Below are 23051 nucleotides of genomic sequence, written 5' to 3' on the forward strand. Positions count from 1 at the left end.
TTTGAACTATCAAATTCTGGGACATATTTACTTGCTGTCTAATATATCCCTACAACTTTCAGATGCCATTGTAACAAGATAATGAATGATATTCACTTAACCTGTCAGTGGTCATAAAAGGTATGGCTGATTGCATGTGGAGGTTAACAACACTTTTCAGTGTCTGCAGACTTTGACACTACCTCACCTCCAGCATTCTTTTTGGGTTGTTGCTAGGCCAACAGCACACCCTAAAATTCTGTCTTCCCTGCAAGTCTACAAGAATATCTTCAATTTCTACCTATTACCTTATATGTCAGGTGTCCACTGTGTAGAAAATAAGATAATAGACCCTAGTTAAATTAAGAAATTATTAAATTAGCTGATCAAATTTGTGTTGTTCCTCTAAAAAAAATTGAAGAAAAGTGAATATTAGACTGTTCCAAAAAATAGCAGTGTTTGTATTCTTCTTTACAAACTCAAACATTCACTATATAAACTGAAAAATGTTTGAAGATTTTGCTTTCCTTTGAATCACTTAATGAATATTTGGTTGTAGTCGCACTGTTTCTGAGAACTGCTGTACATCTGTGTTGCATGGAGTCAACCAACTTCTGGCCCCTGTGAACAGGTATTCCAGCCCAGGATGATTGGACTACATTCCACAGTTCTTCTCTATTTCTTGGTTTTGCCTCAGAAACTGCATTTTTGATGTCACCCCACAAGTTTTCTATTGGATTAAGATCCGGGGATTGGGCTGGCCACTCCATAACGTCAATCTTGTTGGTCTGGAACCAAGATGTCGCACGTTTACTGGTGTGTTTGGGGTCATTGTCTTGTTGGAACACCCATTTCAAGGGCATTTCCTCTTCAGCATAAGGCAGCATGACCTCTTCAAGTATTCTGATGTATTCAAACTGATCCATGATCCCTGGTATGCGATAAATAGGCCCAACACCGTAGTATGAGAAACATCCCCATATCATGATGCTTGCACCACCATGCTTCACTGTCTTCACAGTGTACTGTGGCTTGAATTCAGTGTTTGGGGGTCGTCTGACAAACTGTCTCCGGCCACTAGACCCAAAAAGAACAATCTTACATTCATCAGTCCACAAAGTATTGTCATTTCTCTTTAGGCCAGTCAATGTGCTCTTTGGCAAATTGTAACCTTTTCAGCACGTCTTTTTTTCAACAGTGGGACTTTGCGGGGGCTTCTTGCAGATAGCTTGGCTTCACATAGGCATCTTCTAATTGTAACAGTACTCACAGGGAACTTTACACCTTCTTTGATCTTCCTGGAGCTGATTGTTGGCTGAGTCCGCGCCATTTTGGCTATTCTTCTATCCATTCGAATGGTAGTTTTTCGCTTTCTTCCACGTCTTTCAGGTTTTGGTTGCCATTTTAAAGCATTTGCGATCATTTTAGCTGAGCAGCCTATCATTTTCTGCACTTCTTTATATGTTTTCCCCTCTCCAATCAACGTTTTAATCAAGGTACGCTGTTCTTCTGAACAATGTCTGGAACGACCCATTTTCCTCAGAATTTCAGAGAGAAATGCACTGTAACCAGCATGTACAACATTTGCTGCCTTCCTTCCTTAAATAAGGGCAATAATTGCCACCTGTTTTTCAAAGAATGAATGACCTCACTAATAGAACTCCACACTGCTATTATTTTGAACATGCCCCATTCAATTACACAGAATCAGCAGCATGCATGTCATGACTGTTGGTTCTGTTGGATTTCTATTACTCTACTACACCTGCTAGTAAATTACTTGCCATGTAGAAATATCATTTCTACCAAAAACAGGGATTGATCCGGTTAGTGATGTCTGACTGCTAGTATTTTGAACACAACTGTATATCAGAAACAAACACCTGCTGATTCCCTGACTTGAAAGATTTAGTTTTAGTGTTTACCAGCCGGTGTCTCACACTGACGCCGTTTGATACTTTGTGGCGTATTCACACCATGTGCAAAGATCTTTCTGCACGGGCACACAGAAAACTATTATTTTCTATGTGCCCTATTCACACAAAAATGCTAATGTGATGTGCTGTACAGAAAAACACAGACAAGCTGCATTTTCTGCAGTGAGCTGGATGGCACCAGAGGTCACCGTAGCGCAGTGCACCACGCTGTTGTACAGAGATGTGCACTTTGTACATTTCCAATTAAGTTAAAAATGTAAACAGTGCCATGTGCTGAAACTGCCTGACAAAACTGATGGCAGCCTGCATGCTAAAAGGGAGCATTTATGGCATGTGTGTACGAACCCTTAATCTCCATCCCTGGAGTCACACAATGCCTCAGTATTATATCTGTGTGATGTATATTTTGCATCTATTACTCCCTGAACCTATTGGTTCTGGCTCTCATTCCTGACCGGTATCGTTCCGTTTGCTTGTTCTCCTACCTAAGCCTGCTCTACATGAGCTTAGCTACTTTTTTCCACTTTTCAAGAGTATTCACTGTCTTGCGTATACAGTGGGTATAGAAAAGTATCACCCCCCCCCCCCCCCTTTAATCACATTTTGTTGCTTGCAGCCTGTAATGAAAACAGACACAGTTTTTGTTTTAACCAGCTGTATTTGCTCAGTGCAACTTATAACTTCCAAGTGAAAGACATAACACCAACATGTCAGAAAAGAAAAATTCAAAAACAGAATCACTGAGTTGGAAAAAGGATCACCCCCACCCCCCCTTTCCTAAAATGACTCGTAAACGCAATCAGGTGTAGCTAATCACATTCTCAATGGCACATAAAGCCACTCGACTTTCAACTCTGATCAGCTGTGGTAATTTTGATTAGCTCAGCACGAAAAAAAGAGCTTTCCTGTAGCATTTCAGTCCCTGTTAGTGCAAATGAAGCAAACGATCAACTATGGGTGGCAAGGCACTGTCAAACGATCTCTGGGATAAAGTTGTGGACAGGCACAAGTCAGGAGATGGATAAAAAGAAAAAATTCAAAGGCTTTATCAATGCCTGGAAGCACAGTGAAGTCTATTATTAGGAAGTGGAAGGTATTTGGTACAACACAGACCCTCCCTGGATCAATATGTCACTGCAAACCAGATGTAAGTGCCAGGAGGAAAGGTCAGAGAGGCTTCCAAGAGGCCTACAGCAACTCTGAAGCAGTTGCAGGAATTGATGACAAAGAGTGGTCATTGTGTGCATGTAACAACAATATCACAAATTCTCCACAAATGTGGCTTGTATGGGAGGGTTGCAAGAAAAAAGCAGCTCCCCAAGAAAGGCCACAAGCTGTCACAGTTGAGCTTTGCCAAAACACACCTAGAAGATTCTGAGGCCACATGGAAAATGGTGTTATGGTCCAGATGCAGGGATGTTCAATTTATATTGCCCGACGCCCGGGACATGTAGTTCCAGGTGCCAGGCAGGTAATTTTTTTTTTTTTTAACCTTTAGACCTGCTGTAGGCAAGCAGCAGGACTCACATGTCAGGTGGAAGCACGTCCACTCCCCTCCCCTTCCTTTCCTGACCTAGAAGTGACGTTATGACGTCACTTCTGGGTCCCCATGGACAGATTTCTTAGCCAGTAAAGAATGTAATGCAGTGTGATGTGCACTGCATTACATCCAGTGGAGTATACGGGAGACATCCAGGGTCTTTTTGATCCTGGATGTCTCAACAAAGAGAACCTGTCTACCAAAAATCATCACGTGCTGGAGGGCCAGTGTATTACTTCATACTGTATGAATTACTTACATCACAATGCTCTATTCCACCGTTGTAGGGCAAATGCAATAACACATATCATGGTTTACAAGCAACAGTGGCAGGATGCCATAAAAGACTGATAATATTGTAATTTTTTGATTATCAGAGAATTATAGAGGAGAGAAGCAACATTCCAACAATAAAATACTGTTGGCAGAAAGCATGCTTCAAGCAGATATTCCATCCTTTCTCTCAATGAGCACACTTCAAGTAACTTTCCCCTAAAGCAATGGAGCATGCTTCCAACACATATTTATGACTCAAACATGCCTGTGCTTGCCAAGGAAATAAAACATGCCGAGTCTTGCTGGCACTAAGTAATATAGTACACACATTAAACACTATTGGCTGATCCAAGAGTGTATTTAAATACTTCTAATAAGAAGAGCTCTTCTAGATCTTGACACTAGTCCAATCATCAACAATAGGTTTCAGTCTGTGACTTTGAATTGTTTACTGGTAATACTGTAGTTTACATAAAACAATGTGGATGCATATTCTTGTACTGTTGCCCTACATTTCTGGGTTTGATTTTCCCAGTATTAGCGTCTTCAGTTCCCTCCCATAATCTAAAAGATATAATGGAAGGTTACTGGGTTTCTACCTAGAACAGTCCCTATTGTATGCATATATATGACCAATGGTAGTGATCGGGGCTGGCATTTAACATTGGCATGTTGTTATTATTATACAGGATTTATATAGCGCCGGCAGTTTGCTCAGTGCTTTACATTATGGTGGGAGACAATACAGTAACAATACAGTTCAATACAAGAGGGATTTGAGGGCCCTGGTCCTTGGAGCTTACAATCTAGGAGGGAGGGGTGAGTGGTACAATAGGTAATAACTGTGGGGGATGCAGTGGTTGGAAGAGTAGAGGATTCCAGTATTAGCTGAGGGCGGGGTAGGCTTCCCTGAAGAGATGGGTTTTCAGAGTACGCCTAAAAATGAGCAGAGTAGGCGATAAGTCTGATAGATTGGGGTAGGGAGTTCCAGAGGATGGGGGAAGCCCTGGAGAAGTCCTGGAGACGAGCATGGGAGGAGGAGACAAGGGAGCTAGAGAGTAGGTCTTACGAGAGCCATCCTGGCCAGGTCTGGCTGTTACTCCCCTCTGTGTTACAGGAGTGCCGATGGCATTATTGCAAAACAGATCTGGACCCAACAGTCAATTTGACAGGATTGCTGACAGCAGCCCCCGTTTTTGCAGACAAATTATTCAGGAAGGAGAAACAAATTTAGAGTGAAACTTTGAGGATCTCAGTACAGAATTCTAAAGACAGCAAGAAAAAAAGATTCAGACAGCCCACACATTAGTCATATTTTTTTTTGGTTAACCTTCGAGGTGACTGGGGAAATCACTCCCACTGAGCGAATGTGTTCTGATGGCAGGGAAACTTCCTACCGTCAGAATACACTGACCAGCACTGCCGGCTATAGTCAGTGGTGCTGATCGTGTGGAAATTTTAAAGTAGGCTGCTTGTACAGAAGTTGATCAGTAGATCGACGTTTGTACAACCAGTCTGCCCATACATGGAACCAAATTCGGCTGCTAGCTGCTGAACTGGTTGAATTTTGATACATGCATTGCCAGCTGAAAGCGGACCATTCCGTCATGTGCATGCTGATGTGAAAATTCTAAGTGTTACGTTCTGGTGGAAAAAGCTATTTTTTTTTTTAATAAGCTGCATAATATATTTCTGTGAAACCACAAACCCATGGTTACAAATGTAGTGTGCAAGACTTACCGGTGACCGTGACTGTCCCAGCAGATGTGGCCTGTAGGTCTCCTTGTTCAGGGTTCCAGACAACCACCTTGGACGTGGACTGTCTCCGGCCTGATTTATCCAGCAGTCCAACAACATGTCTCCCTATAGTCTCCTCTACTGCCCCAGTCGTCTTCACTATTTCCAGCAGAATCTTCAGGAGGCGTTTATTTACCCTTTTTAGGCTTTTCCTAGAGGCAAAAATGTAAAAGAGAGAGATGATAGCATTAGGAACCTAAAATATAAATTGGACCCTGACAGACGTTTTAACTTTTCCCCAAAAACTCATTAAGCTTTATATATATATATATAAATAAACATGGAACTTTGTAGGTGAAATTTCTTGTTTAACCTCATCCCGTCCAGCCCTGGCATCCCTTTAACTGGGGAGCATGAAGGACTGCCCCAACAGGTGACCATTGTGATTGAATGTCACAGTGGTCACATGATCAGGAGCATGTAACTCTAGATCCTGATCATTACTAAAAACTAGGAAACAGTCTATGACACCACCACAGTGCGCAAATTCATATGCACTGTTTTGCATTTAAAAATTGTATGCAGGATCTGCATTTTCATGCGTTGACAGCCCATTAATTTTGAACAGGCCACCCAATACAATGTGTGTGCTCCATTGTGAATGGGCTTTTAAAGCAAGAGCTCTGGCTGTGCGTTTTTCTGTACTCTCACATTGGCCTATTCTGTAATTCATTTTCTTTACGGCAGTTTCTGTAAGAATGTGGTCTGAGCTGTGTGACATTCAAATAACCACATGGGTGATGCAGCATTTTTTTTTCTAACCAGTTCGCTTTGGTTTTAATGTAGTGTATGTACAGAATTTGATAAAAGTGGTAATTGGTTCCTTTTGGCACCAGCAGCATCACCTGACCGGTAAGAACGTATTGAAAAATCTGACATGAAAGGGAAAGTCTAGCTTGCAAGCAGAAGTTGTAATGAGCTTTCTCAGGCACAAAGGCTGCCGATTTATGTGATATTCAATCCAGTAATCATAGACAGAGTCTCCCAGCCCACAGCTTGCTTCCAGAATGTTAAAGTATCATCAATATTCATATTCACATATATCACAGGTTTAAATATTAATTCTCAGAATGAACACTCATTTCTAATACAATGAATGTCAGTGCTTTATTTGGAAAGGGAACTCAGTCTAATGCAATGCCTAAAGAAGACCTGTCAGATTCCTAGCCTTGTCTATCAACCTGTAAAACAAGCAACTTTGTCAGATAAGACACAGGAGGTTCTTGAGAAAGGGGATTCCTACACCCCCGAAACATTGGGTTTATCCATCTGGCTTTGCTTTCCTTCTCATTATTCTATTCTGGGTACCAAAGTCGTGAATGTATTTCTTTGTATGTTTTTGCAAAATTTTATAACTTTTCATCAAGTTACATAGCTAAAAAGAGAACAGGTCACAAGCAAGTCAAACAACAGGCCAACAGTGTGCACGGGTGAAAGGTGGAAGGCTAGAAAAATTATTTGGAATTCGTATTTCTCACCACAAGGGACTTTTTTATGGTGTCCTTTTCTTGAAAAAAAATTTTCTGATACAGATATGCACATATTGATATGGGACATTTATATTTTGTGATTAATACTTGATTTTATGACAATAAAAAAAAAGTCACACAATCTCAATATAAAATGACTCAAACAAGCCAAATTTTAACAAAGACAGTTCAAATGACAATACCAATACAAATCAAAAGCCACCAAGCAGGATGCACATGGCACCCCCCCCCCCCAAAAAAAAAAAAAAAAAGTAGTAAAAAAATGTATCCATCGTATTTATTAGTCTAACTGTAAGATCTCCCATGTGACGTACCATTCTAACTCAATTCTTCAAGTCTTCTAAGGTAGGGAAGGGTTGAATATTACCACTCAGTGGTGATCAAACATCTCACAGCCATAAGAACATCAGTTGACAGTTTACTCTTGATTTTGCTTGCACCTTTAATAGGCAAGCCCAGGTGGTGCCTAACAGGTTGCAATGAAATGGGAGATTTAACTAGATGCATATATTAACATTCTCCCAGAAAAGCGAGATCCCCGAGCAAGTCTACATGATGCAATATAATGTTCCTACCTCCAAGGTACACCGCCAACATAAATTAGATACTGAATTCACCGCTCTCAGCTTCGTGAAGACTCATCAGAAGTCATGTAATTGCTCAGTTCTCAGTCTTATGCAGGCCATAGATGGGTCGAAAATCGGCCGATTTTTCGGCCGAAAATAAAATTGGCCAATTTTCGGATCGTTAGTGGGTTAATAGGTCGGCCGTTTTTCGGTATTTTGGCAGATTTTTTTTTATCGGTAAAGTTTGAAAAAAATCGGCCGATTTTCGCGGCAACGATGGGCAAATGAGGGGGGAGAGGAGGAGGAGGAAGGAGGAAAGAGGAAGGAGGAAGGAGGAGGATGAAGAAGAAGAAGAAGAAGAAGAGGATGAAGAAGAGGATGAAGAAGAAGAAGAGGATGAAGAAGAAGAAGAGGATGAAGAAGAAGAGGAAGAGGATGAAGAAGAAGAGGAAGAGGATGAAGAAGAAGAGGAAGAGGATGAAGAAGAAGAGGAAGAAGAGGAAGTAGAAGAGGATGAAGAAGAAGAAGAGGATGAAGAAGAGGAAGAAGAAGAGGAGGAAGAGGAAGAAGAAGAATAATTCCAGTCTGGCAAAAAGTGTCCCTGCAGAGAGCTCCACTATTTCTTTGATATTTATAGCGGCTGCAACATTGTATCTATTTGTTTCTGAATAAAAACATCTGTATCCGAAATGGATACAAATAGATACAATGTTGCAGCCGCTATAAATGTCAAAGAACTGTCAAAGAAATAGCGGAGCTCTCTGCAGAAACACTTTTTGCCGGCTGTAGACGGGATGAATATCGGCCGATTTTTTTTACTGTTCCTGGTAACGTTGGCCGATTGAACGACCAATTTTTCGTTTTTTTAAAGAAAAATCGGCCGGTTTTCTCCCCATCTACGGCCTGCATTAGAGCTGGTGGGGGACAGCTGCAGCATCACAGCGATGCTGCAGCATACAGGCGAGTATGTCTGTTGATTTACACAGTCCATACATCTCCTTTAAAACAGCCTGTATCATGTACACTCCGGTTGTGCAGAGACAAGTAAAAGTGACATTTTTCAAATTCACCAACCCAGAACTAGAAGAAGCATGATGCTGCTATAGTGAAAGATGTTTTTTATGCGCACCTCTTGAGTAAACGGGAACATAGAACCTCCAAATCTTTTTTGGGCTGCAGTGCACTTGTGGTTGAATCTGTAGCGAAGGAAGTATCCTATAGGCCGCACATGGCTGCAAATCCACTGTAGAAGAGTAAATGGCAATCTCAGCCTAGGCTCCAGCCAGACCACGCCCCCAAACGTGGTTCATTTCCTCCCCAGAGCTTAATCATGGGGATGCGAGTTCCAAGCAACGAGGGAGGTAAATGCATCATCTGCTGCCACATAATTAAAAGGAATGGGTGTCAGGTGAGTGTTAGACTGGCCATACATTATACAATTTTCTTGAGATTTTTGGTTTAGATTTACCAAAAACTATATAATAGGAGGTAAAACCTAACAACACTTTCAACTGTATACAAATAGGCAGGCTCTTGCACTACATAGTAAAGGGTAAATCTAAAGGAAATTGGGCAGAAAATGGACAGAAAATTGTATAGTGTATGGCCAGCCATAGTCGGTCAGGGAGACTGATGCCCAATAGATTTCATATGCAAAAAAGGAGCGTGGAACGCATTATCCTGGGTAATCAATGCATAACCTGCTGTGAAGTTGCACAAGAGATGAATCTTTCTGTGGGGACGATAAGCACAATGATGACGAAGTGAAGCACGCTGTCCTAGGATGCTTTAGGCGTACTGACAAATGTCGAAGCTTTCCAGGTATTAGTCAAACGCTGGGATAAGTGTATAAATGTAGCAGGGGAGTATGTTGAAAAATAAATGCAGTTTCCACTTCTTGAAATTTGTTCTTTTATTATATAAATTCAAAAGTCCCAGTTTAACTTGAATGCCCCTCATATAAAATCAAGTGAGAATCTCTAACAAGGCACTCGTATATGAAGGTATTATGATATGGTAAAAAGATTAGAGAGAGCCAATCAATAGGCTTATAGATGGAGATGAATGAGTGATAATGATATTCTCCCTAGGTTCTACTATAGGTCTGAAGGAGGAGGATAGTGAGCATGCTCCGAAACACATTACCGCCCACTTCACCTCCTAAATAGTCTTTTTAGCCATTTATCTCGTAAGTGCAATTCATCTATTGTTCACTAATACATTGTCTATACTGCACTTAGAGGCGCCTTCCTCTCTTTTTCATGTCTACTATAGGGAAGAATTTCAGGGCAGGGGCGGACTGACCATTTGGAAACTTGGGCACTGCCCGAGGGCCCGGGGTCAGTAGGGGGCCCCATGAGATGCCCCTGGTACCTTTTTCATAGGCTTTTTTGAGTTTGGGCAAGGACACAGGGGCCCCATGATCCCCTATTGCCCGGGGGCCCCATGAGTTGTCAGTCCGCCCCTGTTTCAGGGACAAATCATAGTAATGAGCAATATTCCATGACTGAATCTGTCACGGATTATCTTGTACAGCTCCTTGAGTGACAGAATACTGTACATGACCTTATGTTTGAAAAACATACCGGGCTCTCTAATAAGTAAGCCCAGAACTGCCATCATGCTTTCAAGCTGTGTTAATCTGCTAATAAAAATGTATCTCTAGACAATTGTTTTTTAGTTTTGGAGAGCTGAGATTAGAACCTCTGTCAGGCTTTTATTGCCTATATATAATTCAATGAGTGTGCCAAACATCCATTCAATGTAATTTAATGATAAAAGCAGAGTACAGCCAATGTGTTTTGAAGGCAAAGTCAGCACCTGGAACTTGTGTTACTCAAATTATTCTGAAACCAATTTTGCAGTGTGGCAAGGCACATTATCCTTCTGAAAGAGGCCAATGCTATCAAGGAACTTTCCATGAAGGCATGTACTTGGTCAGCAACAAAGATTAGGTAGGTAGTACATGTCAAAGCAACATCCACATGATTGGCAGGACCCAAGGTTTTGCAGCAGAACATTGCCCAAATCATCACACTGCTTCCGCCAGCTTGCCTTCTTCCCAGACTGCATCCAGGTGTCATGCGTGGGTTTCCTCCGGGTACTCCGGTTTCCTCCGACACTCCAAAGACATGCTGGTAGGTAAATTGGATCCTGTCTAAATTGGCCCTAGTATCTGTATGTATGAATGTGAGTTAGGGACCTTAGATTGTACACCCCTTGAGGGTTAGGGACTGATGTGAATGTACAATATATTTGTAAAGCACTGCGTAAATTGATGGCACTAGATAAGTACCTGAAATAAATAAATCTCTTCTCCAGGTGAGTGACGCACACTCACCCGACCATCCACATGATCTACAGTCAGGGTGGATAAAAATCAATGATTTAACAAAAAAAAAAAAAAAATCGGATTTTTTTTTATTTAAAATCGGATTTTTTAAAATAAAATGCTTTTTGAGGAAAATATATTACCATCCAAAGGATATTCCATCATGAAATAAAGATTCGTTTTTTAATTATGTAGAATAAGGCTGTATATGTTTAATTTTTTTGGTAAATAAATTCCATGAATCCATTCACAATGTCATGCTCTTCCAGAGGTTTTTGTAAGATTATTGGGCAGTTTCTCTGCCTACAAGATATTATCACAGATGATTGGTTTACTTTTGCAGTTCTCAAAACTGAATTTGACTCAGCGGAGATCACATGCCTCTTCTTCACAGCAAAAATGTTATAACATGAAGAGAGTTAAGAAAAAGACCTTCATCCTAACTTCTACAAACCTATGAATACAGAATCAACCCCTTCAGTGCTAGGTTTCAAGAAGTTCAGTGAATAGAATAGAAACAATATTTTTCTGATTGTTTGGAGTGGAATAGATCTGCACAAGAAGAAAGTGAAACTAAGTGTGAGGAGGAAGGGGCTGACAGTCTAAGTTTCTTAAAATATATATATTTTGTTTTGGCAAATTAGTTAACAAACATGGATGTTTGTTTAAGCAAATCACATATGCTGGAATGTTATTGTTTCAGTTGAATAAATCTATTTAAATTGTTATTATTAAGGTAATGATTATTTTTCTCCTTCCTAAGTACAACAGAAAAGTTGTCCAAATATGAATGATTAACCTATTAAACTGGGGATAAAAAAAGTAATATGAAAAGTTGTTATTCTAAAAATCTTCATCTACTTGTATATTAAAGTTATACCAGCAAGAATGAGTCTTTATGTAGAAAACTAGGATTTAAATCAAGCCTTACTGATTAGTGATTTAAATCGTGATTTAAATCAAATCCACCCTGTCTACAGTGCAGTGAAAAAGTATTCATACCCCTTGAAAGTGGCACATAATTGTTAAGTGGAAGGAATATGATGAATGGTTTTTCAAAATTTTTTTACAAATAAATACCTGAAAAGTGTGGCGTGCATTTGTATTCAGCCCCCCTGAGTCAATACTCAGTCAATATGTCTATCACATAAAATGCCAAAAAAATACATTTACGTTTGTGGTTGTAACATGACAAAATGTGGAAAATTTCAAAGGGTATGAATACTTTTTCAAGGCACTGCAAAAGAAAATGTGACTCATCAGACCAAGCCAACTTCTTCCATTGCTCAGAGGTCCAGTTCTGTGCTCATATGACCATTTTAGATGCTTTTGGCTTTGGACACAGGTCAGCATAGGTACCCTGACCAGTCTGCAACTACACAGCCCCATACACAACAAACTGTGATGCCCGTTTTTTTCTGCTTTCAACAAATCAACTTCAGGGACAACATGTTTACTTGCTAGCTAATATATCTCATCGACTTCCAAATGCCATTGTAACAAAATAATCATTGTCATTCCTCTAACTTGTCAGTGGTTGTAAAGTTATGGCTGATCGGTGTATAAAGAGGTTGCTCAGATTTGACTACAAAAGTAGAAATAAGTTCAAGTCTGTATACGCATACCTCCTTCTTTGTTAGTGCCTGAGGAATAGATGACGTTTGAGTTGGAACTAAACACATGCCGACACCTTTAGCTCTGAGGAAATAGGGACCCCCCTTGAAACGCGTCAGCCTTTTGGATAGTCCTCTTGTGGATGGGACTTGCTTAGGAGACCAGGTTACCTGGAGTGCATTGTGGACTTTGATATGTCTTTAATAATGAGTCGTTTGTGATTATATATTTATTTTATTTGTACATAATAAAGCTGTTGCAAAGGTAATGCGCAAGGTTGGTGCACCTTCTGTTCCTTGTTTTCCAGTGCAACACCTTTTACCTGTCCTTGGAAACTTATGTCAGCCTTGCATTTTTGTTTTACTTGAAGTGATGACATTTAAATTATAAACGCCACCGGACAACAAGCAGAGATCACATTTCAGGTTTCTCCAGGAAACAAAAGGAGGAAAGACAATGTTGTAATTCTACACACACGTGGGGCAGACGTGACAGACATAGCCTGTCGATAAGTAAAGAACAGAACATGGCAGGTATTCAGAATAACCACACTACAGATCTCAGCTTTTACTATGAGATGGATGACTGGGCAGCTCATATCCTACAGCCTATAACACTCCAGCCAAGAAACAGGCGGACCTGCAGCCATGAAGGGCACAGCAGAAACCATGCACTGCCTATCACAAAACACAAGGTAATCCAGGGACACACCAAAGTTCTTTGATCCAAAATACCAACAAGGCTTCAGGTAGCTAAAGTACTAGATATTGTCATATACAGTCTTACATATGAAGTTCTAAAAAGAAAAGGATGTACACTGCAACCAATCAGAGCTTCCCTTTCACTTTGAAAATGGGTCATGTGACAAACCATGCAAGCCACTACTACGAATATATATATATATATATATATATATATATATATATATATATATATATATATATATATATATATATATATATATATATATATATATAAATTTACCATTTTCCAAATGTGTGCTATTCTTACAGCTCTGACATCAGTACTTTACACATGAAGAGTAGCTACGTTAGAAGAGTAAAATTACTAGGCTATAATTACAAAAACACCATTCTAGACATGACACACAACACAGATATGAGCCATATTTGAAGAAATTAAAGTTCTAAAGGCTGAAGGTTTTTTACCTTCATGCATTCTATGATTGTAAGCTGTAACGAGCAGGCCCTCTGTTTCCTCCTGTACCAAATTGTATTGTAACTGTATTGTCTACCTTCGTTTTGTAAAGCGCTGCGCAAACTGTTGGCGCTATATAAATCCTGTATAATAATAATAATAAAAAAGAACCTTCTGTGTGCAGCAGTGCCCCCCTCCCCCTTAATACTTACCCGAGCCTCATCACAATCTAGTGATGTGAATGACAGCCTCGGCTGTCCTGGGTCTCTGCCTTCTCATTGGCTGAGAAGCGGAGCAGTGGCTGCCCCCATAGCAAGCTGCTTGCTGTGGGGGCACCCGACAGACAGGAGGAGCCAGGAGACCCGAGAAGAGGAGGAGCCAGGCTGCTCTGTGCAAAACAACTGAAGAGAGCAGGTAAGTACGACAAGTTTGTTATTTAAAAAAAGGAACCTTTAGTCGCTTTTGAAGAAAACAAGCTACAAAAACTCTGCACATCTTTTGTTTCGGTGCACTTATAAAGTATTTAGCTGATTCAAACTAAAAGATCAGTTGGACTTTTTGATATATTCTATTAGAGCAGGGGTGTGCAACTGTGGCCCTCCAGCTGTTGGTGAACTACAAGTCCCATCATGCCTCTGCCTTTGTGAGTCAAGCTTGTAACTGTCAGTTTTGCAATGCCTCATGGGACTTGTAGTTCTACAACAGCTGGAAGGCCACAGTTGCCCACCCCTGTATCAGAGTGACCTCTCCAAAAGGTTCATTCGACAATATGTCACCACAGGTTTCCAAACAGAAGTTACATTTTAAATAAATAACATCTTTGCTTTGCAAACAAGAACATTTCATGGTAGAGAAGTAGAGGCATTGATACACTTACAGTGAAACCCCCCCTATCAGAAGAAATCTTTCTACAGGCAGATTAAATGAATGCCCTTACCTCTCACCACTGGGTTCCTCCGTGACACTCCTGCTCTCCTCCAATCCCTTCTCTCCTTGCCCACATTCGGATACTTGCTCTTTTGTCTCTGGATCAGCAACTGGTTCCTCCTGTGCGAGTTTTTGCAAAGGTAAATAAGACAACAGAGATAAGAATCCTGTCATTCCGCTGCAGACATAAAAATAAAGTGCAACCTTCTGCTTTTCTCTTATAACAGAGAGGCGGTAATGCACACAACGTCCTCTTATGCCATTTGTTCATTAAAAAACAAAAAAAGAAAAAAAAAGAAAAACCATATGAGACAAGGACAAGAAACTGATGGCAGATCTGCCTTCATATAAATACAAAACAATATGTCATTATCTTGGAGTGACTTTGCTATAGCTGAGGCCGACAACTCCTGACAACACTGGTAACCATAGACAGGAGCCAATCTGTCCTATCAACAGGGAAAGCCCGCCCCCTCCTACTGCTATCAGCAGCTATAATTTGATACTCAAAGGAAAAGTAAACAGTGTCCAGGCAGAGTTGCATTACATTGCTCGGTGCACAGCATCCTGACATAACTATACCTGTGTCTGAGAACTGCAATCCTGCAGGATACAATCCCGTGTCCTCCCCGTGACTTCTGCACACGTCTGCTGCATGGACTCCAGTTCTTCCAGCAGAAGCTTCTCCCTCTCTGTGGCCTGGTTTTCGCTGATCACCGAGACGTTCTGAACAAATTAAACTCATTTCACTTTGCTGATAAATAATTGATATCTTGGAAAGTTAACACTGAAATATCCCTCCACCTTTTTTTTCCTCTCTCTGAAGGCGTTATTGTAGGACGTGGAGGGCTATAGGCTATGTCTAGCTTGAAGGACAAAGCAACGGTAGAACCAGAGGGCAAGGGTTAACATACCAGCCATTTTTTAAACATTGTTCTGGGGTTTTACAGGGATTTTTCACTCTTACCAAGACATTATAGTGAAATGGGACACAGAAGACGAAGAAAGAAAGAGAGAGAAAAGAAAAAAGAAAAAGAAAAAAAAGAAAAAGAAAAAAGAAAAAACAAAGAAAAAAAGAAATAACAAAAAGAAAAAACAAAAAAAGAAAAAAGAAAAAAAAAAAAAAACTAGATGGCGAAATATTATTATTACATCGAGTTTATATAGCGCCAAAGGGTTTGCTCAGCGCTGTACAATAGAGGGGGGGACAATACATGGCACAGTACAATAATAACAAACATTGTACGAGGGGTAAGAGGGCCCTACTCTTTCGAGCTTACAATCTAGGAGATAGAGCAATTTGGTATAGTGGTTGTAAACCTCAGACATGAAATATAAACAAAGCATATCCCTCTATAGTGTGTACTTGTCTCAAATCCAAAGCAGTGTCATTTCTGTCCACTGTCTCTTTCCCCTGCTATAAGCATGAGTAACTTCTGATGAATTTTCCTGACACCAAGATAAAAATGGTGACGGGAGGGAGCTCCAGCAGATTGACAGTCTCAGCTCTGTTCCTGTGAGCTGTGTGGAGGGGGCTGTGTCCCTTCCCTCCAATCAGCTTTCAGAGCCTTCCTCACTGAGCTTTGCAGAGTGTAATTTCATCTCTCAGCCACCTGTTTTATGACCGCTCAGACAAGCTTTATAAATTCTTGACTTTGAAAAGATGTAAAGAGAAGACTGCGGAGAAACAGGTATAACTTATGCAGGATTTGTTTCATCTCTGTGCATCACCTGAGGCTAGTCCTGAGGCCTAAGGGATTACAACTACTTTAGGTGCAATCATACTGTAATACCTGATCGGAAGATCATAAAGTTTGTCTGATGCACCACACTGTGAACGGTCAGTCTAAACCCTGTGTATACTTCATGCCAGAGCTTGCAGCTTCTCTCATTTGGCAATGTGTGGGCCTGGAGATTGCCAGCTCAGGACCAAGAAGGGCATGTGCTCTCCCATACAAGGAGGTATTTCCGAGGGGTTTTAACAGATGGTTGGTGAAGGTCAGTATCAAGGAAAGAGAGGGGAGAGGTTTAGGGTGGGTTTTAAGAGAACCTGTCACTTTGACCTATAATGTTGAAACTTTAAGACTTCCACAATGTTGGATAATTCTGAAAATCATACACATGGTTAGGTAATTGTACAACAATATTCCCCGAGAGAAGTCCTTACCTCTGACAGCTGTGCCCTCAGCCTGTGCACCTCAGAGAGCAGCTGCTCCTGGTCGTACATTTGTCTCTCCAGCTGTGCGGCATGTGCCAATCTCAGAGCCTCCGCGGCCTGCTGGTATTCCTGTTCCTGTCTCACCAGCTCTTGCCTCATTTCCTCCACCCGCTCCTCATACATCTGCTTATACTTGGTAGCCTCAGCGCCCATTGCAGCACTCTGCTTCAGTTCCTGCAAGGAAGACAGCAATAAAGGGAATGCCCACTGTGCCTCCATATTTATCCACACTTCTTCCTATAACTTATTGCAGGATTTAGGCTTCATGTTATCACTCACAGATTTCAGGCCCCTCCACTATTTTAGAGATTGCAAGTGGGCAGACAGCTTAAGCAGTGCAGCATGGCTTCATTTTTGGTTAGATGTAGAGCTGTACCAATATAAAACATACCCTATATGTCCCATCTGTTTTAAACTCAAGATATGTAAACCCAATCACTAAAATGTAATATATGCTTTGATATATAATTTCTGTTTAACATAAAAAAAATAATAGAAAGATACAAAACCAACTGTAAGATCATTGTATACATCCATCACATTCTGGAAATATAGCTGGGAGAACTAGAGAGGTAAAGCAGCCCAGTACCAAATAATAGAAGGTAGGTACAGAACAGTCAGTCTCCCATGACTCCAAGCATGTCAGTAATGCAATCGTTATCATGGAAAGAGAAAGCAGACAGGAGATAGATTAGAAAAATAAAGTAATCTGATGAGAAAAACTAATCATCAGACCAGGACCCAGAAAGTGCCATTCACCAAAAATAACCAACAGCAGATAGTACGCCTAAAATGAGAATAACCATCCATTAAACAGGTGTATCGATAGAGCTATACAATATGCAGCATTGTTGGAAAAAGAAAAAAGCAAATAGGAGAAAAAGGAAAAATGAAAAAGAAAAAAAAGGAGAGAAGGAGAGGATAAGAGAAAGAAGGAGAAGGAATGATGAAAGAGGAGAATCTTGTCCATCCGAAAGCCCCCCACCGACCACAACTGCTATTAAACAACAGGTACTTGAAATTAAGAAAGCCAGGGCTTCCATATTTATCAAAAAGTGCCTGTTTATCCCTAAAATACTTTCATTAGGCATAATCCAAGTCATCTTACGTTTCAGCAAAGTTAGGATGACCACTGGGCTTTTCCAAGCTGCTGCAATATCTATCTTGTGTTGCTAAAAATATTAATTAAATTGGGGTCTGCATATGCCTTGGGATGTTGTCTACTGGCATGTTCAACCATGCAATCTGAGTGTCCCTCACAGTACTGACCAGCGTAACTGAATATATCAAAGAGTGGATACGTCCCCAGAAACATCTGACCTTAGGGCACATCCACCATATATGAAGGGGTGTCCCAATGATTTAGTGATACCAGCTTGGTAAGAGTAAAAAAAAATACCCGTTGATCCTGTCAGAAATCTAGTGAACTGATAACATCCTGTGCTCCCTGTCTGTGCTGCATGCACTCCTACTAGTTACACTCTTCCCATCTCCCTCTGATGACTGCACAACCCCTCTCCTCTAAGTTACCCTAGGTTCACATCTGTGGGGATGGTGCCGCTGCGGATCCGCACGAAAATCCGTGCAGCCGCACCACCCGCACAGAGGAATGCGGGCCAGTGCCATTAGTTCTAATGGCACGCCGCCCGCACTGGAAAACGCAACCGTACTGGGAACCGAGGTTCCTGTGTGGGCTGCGTTTTCAGAAGAAGTGCATGAACTGCTTCCCTGCGTGTTACAGGCACAGGAGTCCATTCAAATGATTGGGCTCTCGTGCCCATGCAAAACGCAGCCCGCATGGCCACATAGATGTGAACCGGGGGTTATGGTGATGAGAAAAGGGGCCTGTCCTAGTGCGACAACATTGCTTCTCTACAGATACAGTACAGAGTGTTGTCATCCTAGCACAGTAAAAGCGTTACTGACAAAATCACCATATGAGAAAGGAAAAAAAAAAAGAAAACTAATGCAGCCACCACATCTCAGAACTAGTAAGCTGCAATATATTACATTTTGTTCTCAGGTTTAGATAGTCTTTAGTGTCAGCTGATGCCTTTCCTGTATGAGTAAAGCACAGATTAACGTTAGGGCTTATTCAGACTGGTATGGTCAAACTTGCACTAGAGAACATTTTTAAAAACATAAAAGCGCATGTAATTGTTTTTAATGCTGTCATTCACACTGAGCATTTAAATGCATAAAGGTGCGGTCAGTTTATCGGTGTTTAGAAAAAACACAATTCTGTGCATCCAGGATCTGATTAGAAACTCGCACCTAAACGCATGTAAACACATAAAAGTGCCTAAACATTTGAAAGCAGGAACATCTAAACTCTGGAAAAAGTAATCTGGTAAGCATGAAAGTGGTTTATACTTCTCAGACCACTTCCTCTGCACTTCTAAAGGCTAAACGCAGGATTGCCAGGGAGAATGAGGCGTAAGGACAACTTCCAGCAGATGAGGCGAAAGCAGATGAATATAAAGAATAAAGAAGTGTGGGTGAAGGATAAAGTGTAACGCCATCACAAATACAGAGCAGAATGAAGTGACCTCCTTGTATCATCTACATCTGCTGGAAGGAAAACTGCTCAGAGCTGAAAATTTCCATCACAGAAAATATAAACTTTACCAGACTAGTCCCTGGGATTGTCAGACCCTGCACAATACAAACAACTCACATCACTGCAGTATTATTACCTACATCCAGAGATCGAGCGGATATAATCAGACGTATCTCTTGGCGATATCCCAACGTTACTTACAGAGATCTAGAACATCCGGCGGACACTTCACCCTCTGCTCTATACATCCGCACTCACTGCTCCTCACTACCGGCACAAATATTTGTCTTCTTAAACCAACAACATTATTTCCTACACAAATCAGTCCTTTTCTCCCAGAATCAGGTGCAGGACTAAGCACTGGTTCACACTGATGTGAATCCTCATGCGATTTCACTGTTCAAATCGCGTGACAAATTGCATCCAATGATTAGCAATGGAACCGTTTGAATAGGTGCGACTTCATCAGAGTCGCACCGATTAGAAAAGAGCCTGCAATAAGAAAATATTAGAAAGGTTCCTGCAATACTTTTGCCGATTTGGGTTGCGACTTGCATAGACATCTGTGCATGAAGTCACACAGAATAAAAAAAAAAGAAAAAAAAGGAAAAAGAAACACAGGATGTATATTTTTTAGAAATAAGGGACTAATGTGAAAAATAGAGCAAAGAAAACTGGAGAAAGGTCGAATTTTGCACTGTACCGGTAAAAGTGGAACCCCAGGCATGTAACCCTTTATTAAAATAAAGCACGCTTACACATAAAACAACTGTCCCCCAGCATGGGATAGTACAGGGACACCATCCAGCAGCAAAGATGCATTGAACCATCAGAGTCTGGCTGATCATGCAGCAGCAAGAGTATAAACCAACGCCAGTGGAAGCCAAAAGGTGGGCAGACCGGCAGTGTCTACAGCCGCAGACTGCTAACTGTCCTGCCCTCATCTGGGATCAGTTTGAGACACTTCTGGGTTTCTTCACAGGTGCATTTGATTTGCAGTTGACCTCCTTCTAAGCTGCATCAAGCTGCTTTTGCAGTTCCTTCAGCTTCTCCAGGGTCCATAAACCTGTTCTTCACTATAGACAGTGAGCCTTGTCCTGAACCCGATCCTCGGTACCTCTTTTCCCAAAGCCCAAATCCCTCAAACTGAAGTGGGGGAAGCACTGCAATTCCCTCTACCATTTCTGGAGAAGCTGATGGAAATGCAAGAGCAGCTTGATGTAGCTTAGGAGGAGGCCGACTGCAAATCAAATGCATCTGTGAAGAAAGTAGAAGCGTCTCATACTGATCTCAAATGAGAACATGGCAGTAGTTACCAGGCTTTGTCCGTGGCTGTAGATGCCGCTGGTCTGCCCACCTTTTGGCTTCCCCTGGCGCTGGTTTATACCATTGCTGCTGCTGCTGCATAATCAGCCAGACTCCAATGGATTTATGCATCCTTGCTGCTGGATGGTGTCCTTGTACTATCCTAGGCTGGACACAGTTGTTTTATATATGTAAGTGTGCTTTATTTTAAAAAATGGAATCATTTTCATTCTACTAACTCCAGCACCCTGCTTTTCCTCTTTTTCTTCATATGAGTGGATTATTCCCAAAACAGTTCCAGGAGCTGCAGGAGTTGTATGGATCTTTCTCATGCCCAAAGTTTTCTACATTTTGACTGTTTCATATATGGACTTTATGGTTCATCCCCACACTGAGGAGTGCAGTGTTGTGGTACACACAATGTGTGGGTACCTTGTCTTTTATCTGTAACCCTTCACCCTCCTTCTACCCGAAGCTGCACCTCCTTGATTTTTATTATAGACCTATACATATCTTTTATCTTGAAGTCTTCCATGTAGCCCAGTGAGATGTCACAGGAGGTGGTTCTTCTTCCTGCGGCAGCAAACATTCTTCCAGGACTGAGTGGCACTCAAGTGATGATGTGTGAGCGTAACTCAGTCCCGGAGTACTGTGAGCCCAGCCTGTGTGGCATCATGTTTTCTAAAGGGGTGTGTAAACAACAGGCTGGGCTCATGGGAAATAGGCAGAATGACAGAGTAACATTCTGCCCTGAAGAGGACTGCTGGTGCTGGACCGAAGAGGAATTGGGATATGATAGTAAATGAAGATTTGCGTTTATTTTTTTTTCCCACCGGGGGAGATGTAAATTAGAAAAAAAAAAAAAAAAAAAAAAAGAATCTAGGCGTTCTACTTTAAGGCCATGTCAGTCGAGCAATTCCGTCACTGGAGATACATTTCCAATGGCAAAATCCCCAGAAAATAGAACCTGTAAAAATATGTATGTACCTGTAAAATATAAATAAATAAAAACACTCAATCTGGTGGAATTAATGGAAATACGAATGAAATTACTAATCTAATGGAATTACTCTCGCACTAGCCCAGAATGCTGCAAAATTTCACTCTATAGCAAGGGAAAAGCAGGAGAGTGACATCTCGCTGGTCTGACTAGAAAAGGGGAGACTCCATAAGAAAAGACCAGTGGTCTGTTAGCAGTTCTGTCTCTGGTGAGACAGATCCCTCATCTGACATGACCCTAAGATAGGCATGTAAAATAGACCCTTCCTATCAATAACAGGAATTGATGAACCCTTTGCACCTCACAGCACCAGATTCTCTGAGGCAGGATTCGTACCGCTTCCAGTGCATTTAGCAAGCATCAACCAATTGGAAACAATGGATCTTAGCTTACTACTGCATTGGGGTTACTTTGGGAAACACAGCCCAATGCACAAGGAGTGAATGGGGCAAATGGGGTATCACTCCATAACCATATAAAGAAGTACAGTCAAAGCTCATTTGGCTGTACTTTCACTGTGGATCACAGGAGTGTAGTTCGTTGACCTGTGACCTGTTTTCAGCCAATAGCAGGCTAAAGTCCACTGTCGGCTGATGTCACTCAACTGGGCCAGGCTGGGGAAAGATCTTGACTTTAAAGTCGGGATCCACCTAGATGTCTGGACCGGCACCTGGCTCAGCCTCTCAGTAATCCGCTGAGAGCCTGAGCCCAGCACTCCAGTGAATTGGGGGCAGAGCAGAGAGCAGTGACAGAGTCACCAGCTCTCTGCTTACAGAGTACTGAGAACTGAGCGATCAGTGATCTTTGATCAGGGTTTGAGTTGTCAGTCTTAGAGCAGGAAGAGAGCATAAGCAGCATCAGACCAATGCTGCATTTACCTAGGTAAGCATGATTTCTAAGAAAAAAAAACCCCTCAACTTCTCTTTTAAATATAATGGTGTTTTTAAGAGGAAACATTAGAAACAGAAGCTTTCACTGTTGCATACAAAGAGAGTGTGGCATTGGAAGACCACAATGTAAGGGAGTGCCAATTTTCTTAACATCAGAAGGTAAGCTAAGCAGCCTTGTCATTATGCTGCTCATGGTTAACATTTTAATTTCTAAATTAGCAACGTAACAGGTTTTCCTGAAAGAAACTCAACTTATGCTTGTGCTACCCTGCAGTCCAGTTCTCCTGCGGGCACGCTGGACCTAATTCCTGAACAAGTCATATGCACCCTTAAATCTATAGTACCAGGAATTTCCAAGGGATCTGGAAGATGAATGGAGTGGCAGGGCCATGCAGCAGAAAGTCAATATTCGTTTCTGGAGGCGAGATTTCCAGAGAACTGGTTTCATTGAACAAGAGAAACA

The 23051-nt window shown here is 41.3% G+C and overlaps 1 protein-coding gene across 6 annotated transcripts in view; it reads right to left on the bottom strand.

The window, feature by feature from the left end:
- Positions 1-23051, bottom strand: part of AKAP9 (A-kinase anchoring protein 9) — a 362315-nt gene that overhangs the window by 184267 nt on the left and 154997 nt on the right. For all 6 annotated transcript variants that reach the window (XM_089686483.1, XM_089686482.1, XM_089686484.1 and 3 more), the window contains 4 exons: positions 16783-17007; positions 15198-15341; positions 14626-14735; positions 5473-5681 (listed from right to left, as the gene is read on the bottom strand). In XM_089686483.1, the coding sequence (XP_089542609.1) occupies positions 5473-5681; positions 14626-14735; positions 15198-15341; positions 16783-17007 (688 nt within the window). The remainder of the gene's footprint in view (positions 1-5472; positions 5682-14625; positions 14736-15197; positions 15342-16782; positions 17008-23051) is intronic.

The sequence above is a fragment of the Staurois parvus genome, unplaced genomic scaffold, assembly GCF_062004578.1.
Source record: "Staurois parvus isolate SC_StPar_1 unplaced genomic scaffold, SC_StPar_1.0 ptg000400l, whole genome shotgun sequence".
Lineage (NCBI taxonomy): Eukaryota > Metazoa > Chordata > Amphibia > Anura > Ranidae > Staurois > Staurois parvus.